Below are 18,091 nucleotides of genomic sequence, written 5' to 3' on the forward strand. Positions count from 1 at the left end.
AAATCCTAATAATTACTTGTTTATATACATAAAAAAAAAGCAGTGTCATCAGCTGTAATATACAGAGCCTCAAAAAAGTATTAAGCCCCTTGGGATTATATACATTTTTAATTTGATTTAGTTTTTCATATACAAAATCTAATTCAGGCTTCTTGACATTAACATTTCTAAACTTTTCCCCCTTTAACTCTCTACAAAAAACAATATAAACATCTCTACATCATGATATAAATTAAATAAAAATATCAACCCAAGACAGGGCTTGGACCAAACTTTTTCCCAACTGGATCATTCTGAACAGAAATGCTATTTTAACATTTCCAGTTTTGGGTTCCATCCCAAAGTTTATGTTCCCGAAACGGCTAGAACAAAAAATACAATTCCTGAACCAATTAATAGTTCCATGTCAACTGTGGGACACTGAAAACACTATATACCAGACCTGTATGTGACACTATAGCGCTCCCATGTAAAACTGCGAAGACAGTGGCGCGTGCTTTAGCAGGCAACATGCTCTATTTTCTTCTGTTGAGTTTATTGGCAGCTTGCAAAGCAACACAGTGTATTACTGCCACCAACTGTTTGGGTGCAGAGCATTAATAGTCTCACGTCCTCATCGGGTCATTGTAAAGGGAAATCTTTCCAAGAGTGAAGAAAATAATGGTATTAACTGGTTACCATTATTTTAAGTAAATGGTTCTGCTCCAGAACAAAAATAAATAAAGTTTCTGGTTTCATTTTTGTTACTAGCAAAATACCAAAAGTATCTTGTTTTCATTTTCATTTCATGAACTGGATCAAAGCCTTGATCCAAGATGATGGGCTGCATAAGTAATGGTCCCATTTGTTATAACCACTGGTGGGCACAGTTCTGCTAATCCACTAACCGCTAATTATCGAAGCTAATGTTTTCATTATCGGATTAGCTTTTCAGATAACTTTGAAAACCATCAGCGGACTAATTATCTTCTGATAGTTTGGTCCGATAATTTTTAGGCTGCTAACATATTTTTGCTGGAGTGGTGAACAGTTGTAAACATTTATGAAGTCTGAAATCAAAGATTTGAGTACCTACCTGTTACATGTTTTGTAGTAGACATACAGTTCTATCCTCTGCAAACAGATGAGAGCTACTTCCAGGAGAAACTGCTCTATCCTCTGCAGGGAAAGTAGAACTGGTCACAGAAAAGAAAAAAAGATTTCTTTTGAAACTGATGCTCTGCCAATTAGTGATGGCAATTTTGAAGCCTCATGAACCAATGACCCACTGCAACACAACTGGCTGAAAATCGACACACTGTTTCGACGCGTTTGATACAGTTTGAAGGGTGACATCCGCTGGATTGCTTTGAGAATTACCTTGAATGAGCGCCCTGACAAATGTTTGCATTAATTCATGACTGATGTGGTTTGTTCTTGAAAAATAATAATAAAAAAGTCATATGTATTATTGTGTCTTTTTAATGTAATAAATAGTCCTGCAGATGCACACATAATGGTTATGAAAGTCTTTATTGTAGACTATATGTAGATTTGTGTTATCATTCCTCAAACTATATTTGGATAAAATGTGACAGGAAAAGTGAGAAAGGCATGTGCTTCTGCAACTGGTGCTTATGTTGCTGTAATTTGTAAATTAGAATAGAGGGGATAGGAGACGGTGATTGTGCAACTTTCAACAATTTTTATTCAAAAAAAGAATAATTTCAACGGTGCTGGACTTTAATCGGCTCCTCTTCTGCCTCACCACCTCTCCAGCTTTGGAGAAGACCTGCTCACATATTTTTTTTGCCATTCTCTGTAAATTGGGATAGACTGCGACTCGTGTCGCCCAGTATTTGAGCCGGTCTTCTCCTCTGGAGGTGTGCATATGTTGGGTCAAACCTTTGTAGTAAAGGCCTGAAGGCTTTGCTTTCCACTATTTTGAATGGTTGTGCATGTTCTACAACATAGTCCACCAGTGCCTCCTCCAAATCAGCTTGTCTGCCTTTAATGGAAATACAGTATGACATGCTTAGCTATTTTTGTTTGAGTATGTTTTAATCTTAGATAAAGAATAAAATACAAGTTACATGGCCTGATTCCTGCTCCAGAAGCAGCAACAGAAGCAGCAGCCACTGATGCCTCGGGGTGTTTGGACCTCAGGTGTCGCAGCATTGAAGACATATTGTTACTGTACCTCAACTCTTGAGCACAAATCAAGCACTTGACCTTTTTGGGGCTTATTAGATCAAAGTGCTCCCAAGCAATTGATCATGCTCTTTTTGGAACTGGCCCCTCCATGTCCCTTCCTCACCACTACTCACTCTCTCACACACACACTCACCTTTCTCACACCTTTCACTTCAACTAAATCACAGCTCTTCAGTCACTCAGCTCAGTCTCTGATCTATCTATAATATATAGTCTAACCTATAACCTTTGTTAATGTACTGTGTGAATAAATGTTGTATATGAATGGAGGCCTGTTGTGTATGGTGTGTGTCTGTCTATGTTAGGTCCTATGTGTATGTAGCTAACTATACTAAATGAACTCTAAACTAGACCTAAATATAAACTAATGCTTTCTTTGGCTCCAATTCACATGGTAATTGGCAATAACAGTGTCACTAGCAATTTCCTCCTCTCAAAAACCCACGGTTTGAGCTGTGATTCAGATCTCATTTAAATACTTGGCGGGTCATATTGAAATGCCCAGATTATTTGAATTTTCCGCGAAGCTCGGCACGTGGTGTGACGAGTATTCCTTTAACTTTAACTAGTAATGACTTCATGACTTTCTTTGCAAATAAAATTTTAACTATTAGAGAAAAAATTATTCATAACCATCCCAAAGACATATCTTTATGTTCGGCTGCTTTCAGTAATGCTGGTATTTGGTTAGAGTCTTTCTTTCCGATTGTTCTGTCTGAGTTATTTTCATTAATCACTTCCTCCAAACCATCAACATGTCTATTAGACCCCATTCCTACCGGGCTGCTCAAGGAAGCCCTACCATTAATTAATGCTTCAATCTTAAATATGATCAATCTATCTTTATTAGTTGGCTATGTACCACAGGCTTTTAAGGTGGCAGTAATTAAACCATTACTTAAAAAGCCATCACTTGACCCAGCTATCTTAGCTAGTTATAGGCCAATTTCCAACCTTCCTTTTCTCTCAAAAATTCTTTAAAGGGTAGTTGTTAAAACAGCTAACTGATCATCTGCAGAGGAATGGTCTATTTGAAGAGTTTCAGTCAGGTTTCAGAATTCATCATAGTACAGAAACAGCTTTAGTGAAGGTTACAAATGATCTTCTTATGGCCTCAGACAGTGGACTCATCTCTGTGCTCGTCCTGTTAGACCTCAGTGCAGCTTTTGATACTGTTGACCATAAAATTTTATTGCAGAGATTAGAGCATGCCATAGGTATTAAAGGCACTGCGCTGCAGTGGTTTGAATCATATTTATCTAATAGATTACAATTTGTTCATGTAAATGGGGAGTCTTCACGGACTAAGGTTAATTATGAAGGACTAGGACTGATTTTATTCACTTTATACATGCTTCTCTTAGGCAGTATTATTAGAAAGCATTGCTTTCTAATAAGCTAATTCATGCATTTATTTCTTATAGCCTGGACTATTGTAATTCATTATTATCAGGTTGTCCTAAAAGTTCCCTGAAAAGCCTTCAGTTAATTCAAAATGCTGCATAATGCTGCTTGAATAATCAGGTCCCATCTTAGAGACCTCATAGTACCATATCACCCCAATAGAGTGCTTTGCTCTCAGACTGCAGGCTTACTTGTAGTTCCTAGGGTTTGTAAGAATAGAATTGGAGGCAGAGCCTTCAGGTTTCAGGCTCCTCTCCTGTGGAACCAGCTCCCAATTCGGATTAGGGAGACAGACACCCTCTCTACTTTTAAGATTAAGCTTAAAACTTTCCTTTTTGCTAAAGCTTATAGTTAGGGCTGGATCAGGTGACCCTGAACCATCCCTTAGTTATGCTGCTATAGACTTAGACTGCTGGGGGGTTCCCATGATGCACTGAGTGTTTCTTTTTATTCACCTCTTTTTGCTCTGTATGCACCACTCTGCATTTAATCATTAGTGATTGATCTCTGCTCTCTTCCACAGCATGTCTTTTTCCTGATTCTCTCCCCTCAGCCGCAACCACTCCCAGCAGAAGACTGCCCCTCCGTGAGCCTGGTTCTGCTGGAGGTTTCTTCCTGTTAAAAGGGAGTTTTTCCTTCCCACTGTCGCCAAGTGCTTGCTCATAGGGGGTCGTTTTGACCGTTGGGGTTTTTCTGTAATTAATTGTATGGCTTTTGCCTTACAATATAAAGCGCCTTGGGGCAACTGCTTGTTGTGATTTGGCGCTATATAAATAAAATTGATTTGATTTATGTTTTAGTTTTAAAGTAATACACTAATTTTGAAGGTTTTAGTGTGGACGTGCTGTGTCCAGGTGCAATATGGGTAATATCAGTACATTCAGGACAGAAGAAATGCATTTGAGATCCTCTGATCAGGCTGCACACAGACAACAGCATTAAACCCTTTGTATGTTGTGCCTAAAACGCTCATGAGTATATTCTCTGGGTTTATAGATGTTGTTATTGTGTTTGTTTTATGTAAAAATGCCAGAAGTAACACAGGTTGCTTCTCCATTATTTTCAATTGGAATCATTGTGAGCTGCAGTCGCTTCCTGTTTGCTCCTTAGAGTCCTGCTTATGTCAAACACTGTCTTTGTTCCAGAATAATATATATCAGATGTCTGAAATTAAGGTTGCGTTTATTAAATTCCACGCATCTTAAATGTAGCAGACATGGATTATTTGGAATATTTGCTTTGGCAAGTTTCACAGTTTCTACTGCCATCTACTGGCCTAGTGTTCATGGCAGTATGAGCATCTGGACGCCAGTAGATGGTAGTGTTCTATTTATTTTGACCCTGGTTATATCAGACGGTTGTCTAATCACAACTTGACTTTTTGGCTTTTGCAAATGGATTTTGTTTTTTAACAAATAAAAAAGGCATATTTTACAAAAGCACATTTATATGTAAACACCAACACACACACCTCACATTAACGTGTTGGTTTTTACATAGAATGAATGAGTCAACCAGTCAGTGTTAGTGGTGGCTCATTTACCCATAATCCCTTTGGCATCTGTCTGTTTGTTGTTACAAAACTTCAGAATTAGTGCATTATTTAAAATTTAAAGATATGTGTTATATTTTAACTGTGTACAAATGACAGAATTGACATTAATGGACTTATTCTATCAGCATTCAGTTTATTTATAAAATCAAAACCATAAGTCAAAACTGCTATATTTTCCAAGATCTCTCCCTCCCTGCTGTATTCTGTTAAGGAATAATGACTTTTTGTGTGTTTGTAGAGTTGAGCTTAGCTCCTCTCAGCTGCTTCACTCCTGCAAAATATGTGGTAAACAGGAACTTCCAGCAGTGTGCAGGGTGCACAAAGACAGAAGTGCTGACTCGCTGTTTGGGTCTGTGATCCCCTTTGATGCTACCTGAAGGGATCGTGGTATTAAAACTCAAAATCAACTTGTTAGGAGTTGCAAGTGTACTGGAGACAATACTGAAAGTTATTGGTTAGCTGTAGCTTCCGATAATTTCTTGGGGTGGTTTATCGATTTAGCTTCATAAAAGGTAACTTTTCACTTAGCTGATTAGCTGTTATCAAAGCTAACTCCTTGCTTAGCTGTGCCCACCATTGGTTATAACACATGTAAGTAATCAGTTTTACTGTCAATTTTCTACAGAGAAGTCAGGATAGGTACATGTACATTTCCAAGTCACTGAAAATATCTTGTACTTGATTTACATCAGTCTTTAATAAATACAAACAGTATAGTACTGTATGTTAAATATGTCTGGAGGAGATGGGTTCTTAAAAACTAAGTGACTGTGCAAGGAGGAGATGAGTGAGGAAAGCCACCAAGACTCCTAGACAACCCAGAAGAAGTTATAGGCTTCTGTGGCTGTGATTGCACATAGAGGATTTTCTTTAAAAGAACACTTGAATGTTCAGCTAACATTTGCCAGAAGGTACATCTGAGATGCAACCCTAGATTTGATCTGTTTTGTTGAAAGAAAACTTTAGAATGTGGTTTTAAGAAAAAAAAAGGTGATTGCATGAGTTATAAGGCAGGGCCAACTGAGGATGGCCCAGGACTTGGCAGAGGATAGGGAAGTATGGGTTGAGCAGCTTGGTCTGCTGCCACCACAACCTAGATCAACAGTTTAAATGAGTGAACGCATGTGTGAGATAGCTGAAGTGTAAAATAGGAACCCTTTTAAGGATTTTTCTTTTCTAGCTGTCATTAAAGATGCAGGCCAGAAAATATTAAGACAGTGATTCTCAAGGTTTCTGTAGGCACTTGACTGGCTTCACACCTGAATGAGCTAATCAGCTTGTGACAGAGCAGGGAGACATAGGTGGTCTTTGAGAATCATTGCAATAAAACAATTGTGGTTGCTTGTCTCGAGGTTGTTAAATTGAGGGAATGTGTTGAAGTCATTCTGAAATTTTCATCTTGTTCCTCTTCTTTCCCAGTGCGCAGGGGTTGCCATTGAGGTCTGCAATGGCGTCGGACTTAAGTTCCCAAAACCACGTTTCCAAGGGTATCATGACGTTCTACCCCACTGCTGAAGAATTCAAGAATTTCAGCAGATATATTGCATATGTAGAGTCCCAGGGAGCACACAAAGCAGGTCTTGCTAAAGTAAGTAGAAATTCATCACAATATTTTTTTTTTTTTTCTAAAAATGGACAAATTATACCTCTCCAACAGAAAATGGAATGGCCCAGGGCACCCTGTTTCACCCCTATTTGATTACTAGATCGCTCACTGCCCTATATGGTCATGTTCTTCATCACACGTCTTTAATTTCTGTGGTCACTCTCTACATTATGTGTCAGTTATCCAAGAGGTATTCATATGCAGTGAGATTTTTAGAAACAATTTAGGGTGTTTCAAAAATTACATAGTAGGTGGCAATTGAAAAGAGTATGTGGCAAAAAAACAAGTGCTATTTGGTGGCTTCTGGTGCATTGAGTATTATTTTTGTTGTGTTTATGTGCAGCATCGTAGCTCTTGTGGTATAACCAATAATAAGCCTGGAACTGGGTTTCATTTCAGCAGTCCTTCTCCTCCCCTTCTCTCACTCACTCACACGCATTAGGAACCTCATCTGTGGGATGAGACTAATAATGTATTTGACAGTTATGCGTGTATAAGTACACTACCACCTTGGATTTGCTGTGGTGACCCCAAGTGCAAACAAGGGAGCAGCCGAAGGGACTTACTTTTACGTGTATAAGTACTATAAGCTGTTCAGGCTGCCCTTCAGCGTGTTATTATTACTCTGTTAAGCTAATGTTGAACCATGGAAATGCTTTAAAAGTCATTGTTTGTCAAAACTCTCCAGCCAGATAGCAGAGCATTTAAAGTACATGTGTTTGCTGACACTGTGGATTATGCAATATTAGCAGTCAATCATTAGGTATTGTATCTTAGTTTTATTGCTTCTTGTTTTGATTTCACCTTGGCAGGGCTGTACGCTTAGCTTTTTCACTAGGAGCACAGGTGCTCCTAAATGAAAAAATTTAGGAGCACAGATAAAAATTTAGGAGCACTGTGAAATTTCTTGATACAATTTTATTATTAACGCAAAGACATACTGTACAGAGAGTACCTTTTCTACACACACATGCACATTTTATATGATTCTATTGTTGTATTTATTTCATTGTTTTTTTACTTCCTTTTCTATCATTATTTACATCATTACTTTTGTCCATTTCATTACTTTTTGCTGTGTATTTCTTGTATTATTTTAAACCCTCACACACACATAACATCCCCGTCCCACTTTTTATACTCAGGTCGCCTGCTACGCTTAGCTACATTCAACCAACGGTCCACAGCACACACTCTCACACACACACACACACACACACACACACTCTTGTCGATTTGTACAGATGTGGGAATGGTTTTCTCTATGGGATATACAGTGGTCCCTCGTTTATCGTGGGAGTTACGTTCTAAAAATATCCCACGATAGGCGAAATCTGCGAAGTGGCCAGCGTTATTTTTTACAATTATTATAGACGTTTTAAAGCTGTAAAACCCCTCACTACACACTTTATACATCTTTCTCAATCAGGCATGAACATTTTCTCACTTTTCTCTTGTGTGTAAAAACACTCTCAAAGTTCAAACCTGAGTAGAAAAATCCCGGCCCCCCCACTCCCCAATTCAAGGGGGTACCTATGCTTGTTCCCCATGTTGAAAATATACCCCCTATCTAGGGAAAACCTTCAGACAATCACCCCCCTATCATGGGCTTTTTTGCATGATATTTTTTTATAATTTTATTTTTTACTGGGGTCTGACGAAAAACTACCCCCTTTTTCGAAAATCTCGGGAGATGGTTTGAAAATAGGGCTGCCACAAACGACTATTTTGATAGTCGACTAGTCAACGATTATTTTTGCGATTAGTCGACTAGTCTGATCATACAGAATTTCCTAAATTAAGGTCTGCAGCATTTTCAGAGAAACGTCGGGATGAAAACATGAACATTTACGAATCAGTGACTATTTCTTAAACTTCATTTACATCAATCATTCAGAAATACAAACAGTGTGGTACTTTATAGTAAATCTGTGTCAGGTAGGCAGTTCTCAAAAACTAAATGTCTATGCTGGAAGGAGAAAAGTGAGGGAAGCCACCAAGACACAACTCTGCAACATTTTTATTTTTATCTTTATTTTACTTATAGTCCCAACTTTTTCTGATTTGTGGTTGTTTGTTTCTGTTGCATTTCTGAAATTACAGAACTGCTTTAAAGAAAAGTGTGAACATTTTATTGTGTTTTAAAACTTTGTGGCGCAAATGCAAACACCAAACTCTTATAAAGAGGAAAAAATACCTGGACATGTGCAGGAAAACTGATATAAACTGAACAGAACAATGCAGGCTGATTTGACTCCCCATATTTTTTGTATAAATAAATCAGAATAAAATAAGAGGTAACTCACTTTGAAATGAATAAAACATATAGCTGCAGCTTATAATAACTTTGGAAAATAACAAAAATCAGCAGCTTGTATTTTTATTCTGACTCCAGTTCATTTAGTGTGATGAAGTCATTTATTTCTCCTCATCGCTTAAGATTGAACAAATAAATACCTTTGGAAAATAGCAGCTGTTAAAGTTCAGAGTTCTCACCTGCTTTTTGTGATCTGCCTCTGAACATCACTGCAGCAGGGTTTTATTTTTTATCCAGTGTTTGCGTAATTTTTCCTCAGTTCATTCATATATTCTCATTTTTAAGGATGTTTTTAAGGATATTTGACCGTTTATTTCATCTCATGAGCTCATAAATTCAGTATACGACGCGCACATGTTGTGAACAGGACGGTGCCGTCAGAAAAACACCGGTAGAGAAAGAGCAGAGAAAAGAAAAGTAAAGTAGTTTTTTTTGTTGTTGTTGTTTTGTTTTTTTATGTTCACTCGGGTTAAAATCCTCTCTCCCTGCTCCGCGCTCGCTGTGTCACGTGCACTGATGGTTCTCAGCAGAATGTAACATCTCGTGCCTCCGTTCGCAGTCTGCAGCGAGTTGACGCCGCGTGTGCGCGCGCACACACACACACACACACACACACAGCTCCTCTGGTAAACCGCATTTTAGACAGCTTTGAACAAGACGGCCACCGTTTCAATCAGCCGTCTTATCCAAGTTTGAACGTTCAAATGACGGCAGGACGGCTCGATAGGCTGCGAAAGGTGAACCGCGTTAGAGGGACCACTGTATTTATTTTAGGAGCAAAATGCGAATGAAAGGGTTGAAATACATTCTCGCACACGTGCGCCCGTTTTATTTTTTTTCCTCGCACAATCAAATTTTAGGCGCAATATGCGAGCAAAACGCTCTCACTGTACAGCCCTGTAACTTGGGATAGTGACTTTGCAGAGTGCTTTGCACTACTTGGAAACTGCCAGTTAGCAGCACAGATGTTGGCTAACTCAATGCAGTACTTAAAGTTGCCTTGGTATCTAACATGTTCAATTGATAACTAGGTGCCATAGTTTAGTGAGTCTGTAAAGCATTGATTCAAAGTTTGAACTGCACTTTAAAGATCCAAGAGTGCGTTATGATACGGTCTTTGCTTTGAATTTTTTGACATTTACAAAACTACACAAATTATGACAAAAATACCTAAAACACAAGAGTGCGATAATTTTTCAGGACATTACGACCAGAGGGGGCAAAGGCAGCCATGAGAGCACAGTAACACACACTACAAAATTCCTGCAAAAAACTTTTTAGATGTTAGATATAATAGCTAACTTATTAACATATACAGTGGATGAGATTAGTTTTAATTGTTAGAAGATCAAGGCACCATGTACCTAGCAAACGCAAAGCAATCATAATCAACGGGTTTTTCTAAACTGGGAAATGGGGTGCCACGCCCCCTTGTTTTGGCTGCACACCCCTTTACTGAAATGCAGATATTTTTTTAAAAGTGTTATTCCTAGCATACAGCCTTCCTCTTGGCAATCGATTTTTCTGAAAATACATAAAGGCCCTGTCACACCTTGAAGATTTGGCCAGCGTATCCCAACCATATTAAAAATGGTAGCATAAGTCTAATAAGTTAAGGGTAAGTGTTTTTAATACAAGTTAGGAGCACGTTGAAACACACTGAAACTCGCTGATATACGTCCTAATAGGCTGAGCTCCTCAAAAAATTTTGGGCATGCTGCCAATTTTCAACACATGCCAGTGTGTGACTCATACGTCCTGCACATACGGGGACATAAGTTGTAGGTAAGTTATGTGATTGTTGGCACACGTTTCTTATAATTTCCTCATAAGTCTAAATACATGCATTACTGCTGGCCACTGATTGGCTGGAAGCTGCGGTCCTCAAGCAGATTGACTGTTTCATTCACACACGGAGTAAATATTACCTGTATGCTTTAGTCCGATCTGTCATCACAATATGACAGACACGTATCCACATAAAGGTCCTGCTTTTGGAAAACGACATCTGAAAATATTTTAATTCGTGGCTGGAAACGTAGCCTTTTTATCCAATTCTATCGGTGGTTTTTCTGCCCCAGGTGCGTTTCTCATGCCGGTGTCGCACTGCGAACACGCAGATGTACTGCGATGAGTTAAACTTTTAAAGCGCTGTTGCTGTGGTGTGATCATCAGACAACCTGATCAGTCGATCAGGGTGATCACACCTTATTCATGCGCTGTCACTCTTTAAAGCGTTGTCGCTGTCAGTGAGATCATCAGACTACCTGATCGATCAGGTGTTGTCACGCCTGATTAATGCACTGTTTAAACGTTTAAAATGCCGTTGCTGCCGGTGATCACTGCATCGATAGATCACACAGCACTTCATTCAGATCACACCTGATCGCATTCGACTGGTGCTTTAAAAGTTTAAATTATCATAGCGTTTCAATATTTAGGTCTGTAATGACTTGATCAGGTTTGCTCAGTGGGCCTGATCAGAAATCAACAGCACTTTAAACATTTAAAGAGACAGTGCTTCATTCATTCCAGGCAGCATTTACCACAGCCAGTCAACTCATCAGCATTCTGTACACAGCGAAAATGGTCCATCAAGATAAAAAAAATTTTAATAAAATGTTAAGTTACTGTGTTTCTGACCCACGCCACACCATGTAGTACTGACCCAAACCACCGGGTGGAAATGGGACTGTCGGCAGATGCTGGATAATCGTGAAGGTGTGACAGCTACATTAATTGATTAGACGTACGCCAGCCTGTGCCAGTGTTTTTAATATGGTTGGCATACACATGCTAAATCATCAAGTTGTGATAGGGCCTTAACATTGATGCCAGGAAATGGTAAGCCCATTCTTAATAAACAGCATAGTTTTTTCCCAAAATACTAAAAACATGGCAAAATGACAGTAAGAAAGTGCAGACATGTCCTATATCACGCAGCTCCCACGCTCTGCTGTCTGGCCCGTTGCCACAGTTTTCTTACTGGTGCCTGTTCGGGGTCTCTACTGGATCATGGTATTATTGAAGTACCTGTATAACATGTTTGGTACACCTGTAGTAACTCCCTGTGTTTACGTCAGCGTTTGACGCTGCAAGCTGTAAGTCCTCTGTTTTGCTCAGCAGGTCAGAGTTGGGAAACAAAGAGCCCCCTTCTGTGTCTCAGAGTGTGATGACACAGAGCGCAAAGAGCTGAGTGCAGAGTTTACAAACACATTTTTAACCTTTTCTTTCAAACTTTGTGCCGCTCTGTGCGTGTCCTTGCTGTGGTTAAATAAAAATGCAGAGGTGTGACAAGTTAAAACAAATACTAAAGCTTTTTTCCCCTCATACGCCTAAAGTCTCTTTCTGAGGGCGGTGTAAAAACTCCTGTGTAAACGGTGTAAAAAAGTGCTGATAAAACCTTTGTACCTCTCAATTAGGTCATGCTTTCCACATAAATACACAACTTCTCCATTGTAGCTGGTCAGTCTGCAAACCAGGGGTGAATCCAAATGGAAAGAGGGTGTGTGTGTGGCGGGGGACTCAACACCTCTCAATTAAAGGTCCACTTTTGAAGACATTTTTTCATACTAATAGAATACTACTACTATTTATTATAATAATATTTTTATCAAGTACAATGTTTAAATCAGTATTACTGTGGGCTTGAGTTGTACTGCATTCATTCACTGTTTAATTGATGAAGCATAAAATGTTTATTTAATTTAACTTTTATGCATAGCTATATAACTAATGTCTAAGCTCAGGCATTACTGGGTCTATTTGAGGTTGTAGCTTTAAAATCAGGTCATTTAAAGTTCAGGAAACCATAAATATGAAAATGATTATAGCTCTTGGGGTTAGTATGCATTTGACAGCTGTTTGAGATTTGATCAACAGATAAACTCTGTCAAAGCAAGTTTTTTTTTTTCCAGTTACTTATTCTGGCTAAAGTAAAGTTCTTCCTCAGTAACAGGGCTTGACATAAACCAATTTGCCCTACTGGCCCACAGGGCCAGTAGAATTTAGAAGTTATAGTGGCTCACAGTGTAGGAGCACTGGCTCATGGTTTAGTACGCAAGAGTTCATGATATTCCACCTTGAAATCATGCAGTTAAAACTGCCTATATAATATAAACCAACCCAGAAAAAACATGAAGTTAAAAAAAAAAATAGAATTTATCAGAGGGCATTCTCAAGTGTAAAAAAAATAAAGTGACTCCCTTAAAATTTAGAGGGCATTTTTTAAGCAACCCTCAGAGTTGGCTAACTCAGTCAAAAATATAAAATACAGATGTAGGTCCATATCAAAACTAAAAAGTATGCCTTCTCTGGATTCGAGTTATAGATCTAAAAATTGAAAAAAAAATATATGCAGGCATAAGCATGTATGACTGTCTCAAGATCACACTTACTCAGGGCTCAACATAGCCATTTGTCCGCTGGCCCGGCGCGATTTGGCCCACTTTCGGGCCACTGCAGGCTAGTACAATTTATCATATGATGGCCCGCTCAGGCCACTACAAAAATACGCAAAATTCTATTTATTTTAAAATATTTTGCAGCGGCAGTGTCAAATTTCTTCACATCTCTGTGTCATCAAACTTCACCGAGTCTGCCATGTTTGTTTTGGTCGTCTTCTTTTTTTGCTTTGGTCTCACACCATGGACCACATCTCGCATCGGGTATTGTTAAGAAACGATTCGATCCACCGATATCAATAGTCTTTTTGCTTAACGATTCCCTTATCAGTCCTTCAGAGCAGCTGTTGTTTTTGAGAGTCTTTGACGGGAAAATGATAATTTCTCTACGTTGATTGCAGACCCTGCAGTGGGTCTGTAATCAACCGCTTCTGCAGAGCGACTGCTCTTTGAAGCGTGAACCAATGAAGCAATGGTTCGATCTGCTGGGTTGTTGGACTTTATCTTAATTTTTCCCCGCTAAAATCCTAAAGAGCATATGCCTGTGAGTAATATATACCCTTTTATGTTAAACCGACCTGTTATGGTCTTCTAAAACAGTTGATAGATGTATTTTATAACTTAAAAACGGGACCGATGATAACGCGTTAGCATGTCTATGGCATTTTCAGTGTTAAAGTTAGCATTAAGCTGTTCGCATCTCAGCACAGTTTGTGTGCATGTTTTTTGTATAGTAAATAGTTAATGGCTTAGTGTTTGTTGTCGTAAAAGAGTCAAATGTATTACGAATTGTAATTTTTTTTATTTATTTTTATTGATATATTATTAATAATACCAACAGCAACAAAAGTAATAACTAATATTGCTACAATACAGTTTTAGAGAAACAGACAAAAAGAACCTGATAAAACAAAACACAACAGAAAAGGTAAAACCAAGTAACAATGAACATGAATAAATAACTGTTAACTGTGAACACCTAGTCACTAGGTGTTCACAGTTAACAGTTATTTATTCCTATTCTAGTCCTAGTGACTCTTACACCGCCACTTCATCCCTGTTTTTTAAGCTTAATGACAATTTGTTTCGGTCAAACCACATCTAAGCTGTGTTTTTACACATTTGTGTCTTTTATCATGAAAATAACTTATTAAAGATCACATATTACGCTTTAGTCAGGCCTTTAAAATACTTTTGTGGACTCTTTTTGATGAGAATATAACATCCTAACTTTATTACAAGCTCAGACGTTGATGTTGCGTGATAAAGGCCTTTTAATAATAACTCACTTCAAGAAATAATGGCAAAACTCACATGTAAGTAAAAAAACAAACAAAAAAATGATTAATCGATTACTAAAATAATCGTTAGTTGCAGCCCTAGTTTGTTTTACGAGTGAGAGCATTTTACAAGTGCGCATGCGTTTTCAAAACTGGTGACAGTGTTACTTTGTGCACAACAGAACAATGTGTCAGTTGCTTTAGGCCCTGATTTTGTATTTTATTGACTGTACAGCAACACAGCACCCATTTGCATTCACCGGATTAGAACAGATCAAAATACTACAGAAGACAAAGAATTTTTACTTGACAGTTTGAAGTGAGTTTTTTTTGTTTCAGAGGGCTTCATACCCATTGAAATTCACCAGAATATACAAAATTTAACTTGCTCTTTTAAAAAAAAAAGTTATTTTTTACTTCACAGATTGAAGTGAGTTTTATCTGTTTCAGAGGGCTTCATACCTGTTCAAATTCACCAGAATACACAAAATTTGACTTGGTCTCTAAAAAATGTTCTGGGGGAGCACCCCCAGACCTCCCAGAATCAAGACTACCCCCCCCTTATGTACCTTTATGTCCAAGTTTTGCATTCTTTTTATGCTTTGTCTGTCTCTCCTTAGAGGCTATTTAGAATAGATTTGTATACTGTATAATGTGTTTATTGGATTTATTGAGGAAAAAAGAGTCTGTGTGCCCCCACTATGCCACATTTTAGGGAATTGCTGGCATTGATTTTTTGCCAGGAAAAAATTTCAGTCAGATGAAAATGTATTGCTTTAACCTATGGGCTATGGTCACCCTCAAGATGAACCAAAAAAATGCATAGATTGTCCTCTGATCATCGGGCTTCATGTAACATTTGTGTCGTTTGGATGTAAACAACACAAACCATGGGGGAGTGTGACGTGTGACCACTAGGTCTTCAGACCAGAGAATCCTCTGTTCAAAACCCAGCCAGACTGGAAAATCACTAAGGGCCCTTGGGCAAGGTCCTTAATCCCTAGTTGCTCCCAGTGTGTAGTGAGCGCCTCACATGGCAACACCCTGACATCAGTGTATGAGTGTGTTTGTGTGAATGGGTAAATGCGTGGCATAATTGTAAAATGATTTGTGCTTCTGATACAGTTAGAAAAGTGCTATGTAAATGCAGTCCATTTACCATTTAAACAGGATAAAATAGAGTTGAAGTTGTTTATGTGAAACTTCCCTGCAAAAATGGGTTTGCATGCAGTCAGGTTCTCACCAATTCTCGTGCTAAAACACTGAGATGATACTACAGTATAGCGGCATTGGATGACAGTATAACAGTGCAGCGCCATTACCACGTTGTCTGGGGAGAACCGTATTAGATGTTCTGAGGTCAGAATATAAACTCTGGGGCGATTCTGCTTTTGCGGTAGCTGAACCCAGACTGTGGAACAAGTTCCCTCCTAATTTATGCACTATTTCTGACCCAGCACTTTTTAAATCAAAGCTCAAGACTTTTTTATTTAAAATGGCTTTTAACACCTGGCGGAATTGTGACATGATTTGTTTGTATGTGTCTCTTTAATTCTGGTGTGCATTTGTTTTACTTTTGTGAATTCTTGTTCCTTGATTTTACTATAAACACTTTGGACAGCATCTGGCTGCTGTAAAGGGCTATAGAAATAAATGTTGATTGATTGACAGTAATCTTATCAAGCAAACATGTAGCTTGTGATATCAGTTTGGGGTAAAGGCAAAGAAAAGGTGAAAATGTGCAGCAAAGAAAAATACCATACACATTACGCAGTACAGTGGTCCCTCGTTTATCGTGGAAGTTATGTTCTAAAAATAACCTGCGATAAGCGAAATCCACAACGTAGTCATCGTTATTTTTTTGCAGTTATTATATACGTTTTAAGGCTGTAAAAACCCTCACTACACACTTTATACACTTTTCTCAAACAGGCATTAACATTTTCTCACTTTTCTCTCGTGTGTAAACACTCCCAAAGTTCAAACCTTAGTAGAAAAATAAGACCAACCTGTTTTCAGGCCCAAACATTTGTTTGAGAAATAAAAATAGAATGTTTTCCTATAAATAACTATGATGGCTTTTAGAACTAACAAATTAAATTTTAACGATCAACCTACGAGGTTGAACACATAAGAAATTATTAATAGTGACTGACCAGTATTTCACAGTTCCTCTGATCGCGCCTCATCGTCCTGGCGCCACTCCGCTGTCGCGTCCACTGAGTGACACCTCGGTGCAGGTGTCTTTTCTGAGTGAAGAACACAGTTATGGGTAGTTGTTGGTGCTCTTTTTTCTTCTGGGCAAGAAGATTCTTATAAACAGACACGCAGAACACAATGCGCATGCTCTGCCTTTGCGGCGCCGCGACCAGCCTGCTTGATGCGGACGCAGAACACAATGCGCTGTAAAAAAAAAAAAAAAAGCATGCAAAATTGGACTAAAAAAATCTGCAAAACTGTGAGGCCGCGAAAGGTAAACCGCGTTATAGCGAGGGACCACTGTACAGCTAAATTTGGGGGGTGGGGGGGCAGATAGTCAGCAAAAAACCTCAAAAATGCACCCTTGGGCATCAAAATCCCAAAGTTCTGGGGGCCTCCAGTGGCCCCCAGACACCTTACCAACAAAGGTCCACTTTCACCAAAAAGGTCCCCCCCTTCAGATCATGGCTCTGGGACTGGTTGTTGTTGTTTTTCCAGTCCTTCAAGAAGCCCCAGAATGACCCATTTTGACCTCAAATTTTCAAAAGCTCCACTCCCGTGCATCTGGTGTCACCCTCTTGCTAATTTTTCCTTCGAGAACCCCTGATCAATATATCTCAGGTGTTTTCAGGGCTTTTACAAAGAGTGGAATTGGTGCACATTGCCAAAATATGGCTGTTTTTGTACCACTACACTTGCATTTACATAATTGTGGCCAAACATTTTGTGCACATCTTCTCCATCATCATGTATGTGGTGTTGGGTGAAGCAAAGTGACACACTATGGATATGCACCACATTGAAAATTCAGATTTGTTGAACTTTAACCATGCAGTCCATTGAACTTTGTACACACAAACAATGTGTGGAGTACGGCAGTGACTGTGTTAACATTGGATTAAATGCTTATGTCAAGAAATTGTGCATTAGAAATTCCAGAATTATGTGCAGCAACAAATTGGAGTGCTCTTATGACCACAGTTGTAGACAAAGAAGAAACCTGCTTCGCGAAATGGACGCTCAAATGCAAGTGTCCAGTGTGTAAAGTAGTTCAAAGTCCTAATGACCTAAATAATGCTAATGATGCTTAGCTGTAGACTAGTGGCTGGAGAGCTGTTGCATAGTGCCATCATC

At 38.8% G+C, this 18,091-nt stretch overlaps 1 protein-coding gene across 2 annotated transcripts in view; it reads left to right on the top strand.

The window, feature by feature from the left end:
* The window catches only part of LOC117521364 (lysine-specific demethylase 4A-like), an 88,810-nt gene that overhangs the window by 1,369 nt on the left and 69,350 nt on the right, over positions 1–18,091 (top strand). For both annotated transcript variants that reach the window (XM_034182656.1, XM_034182657.1), the window contains exon 2: positions 6,572–6,740. In XM_034182656.1, the coding sequence (XP_034038547.1) occupies positions 6,600–6,740 (141 nt within the window). In that variant the 5' untranslated portion in view covers positions 6,572–6,599. The remainder of the gene's footprint in view (positions 1–6,571; positions 6,741–18,091) is intronic.

The sequence above is a fragment of the Thalassophryne amazonica genome, chromosome 12 (assembly GCF_902500255.1).
Source record: "Thalassophryne amazonica chromosome 12, fThaAma1.1, whole genome shotgun sequence".
Classification (NCBI taxonomy): domain Eukaryota; kingdom Metazoa; phylum Chordata; class Actinopteri; order Batrachoidiformes; family Batrachoididae; genus Thalassophryne; species Thalassophryne amazonica.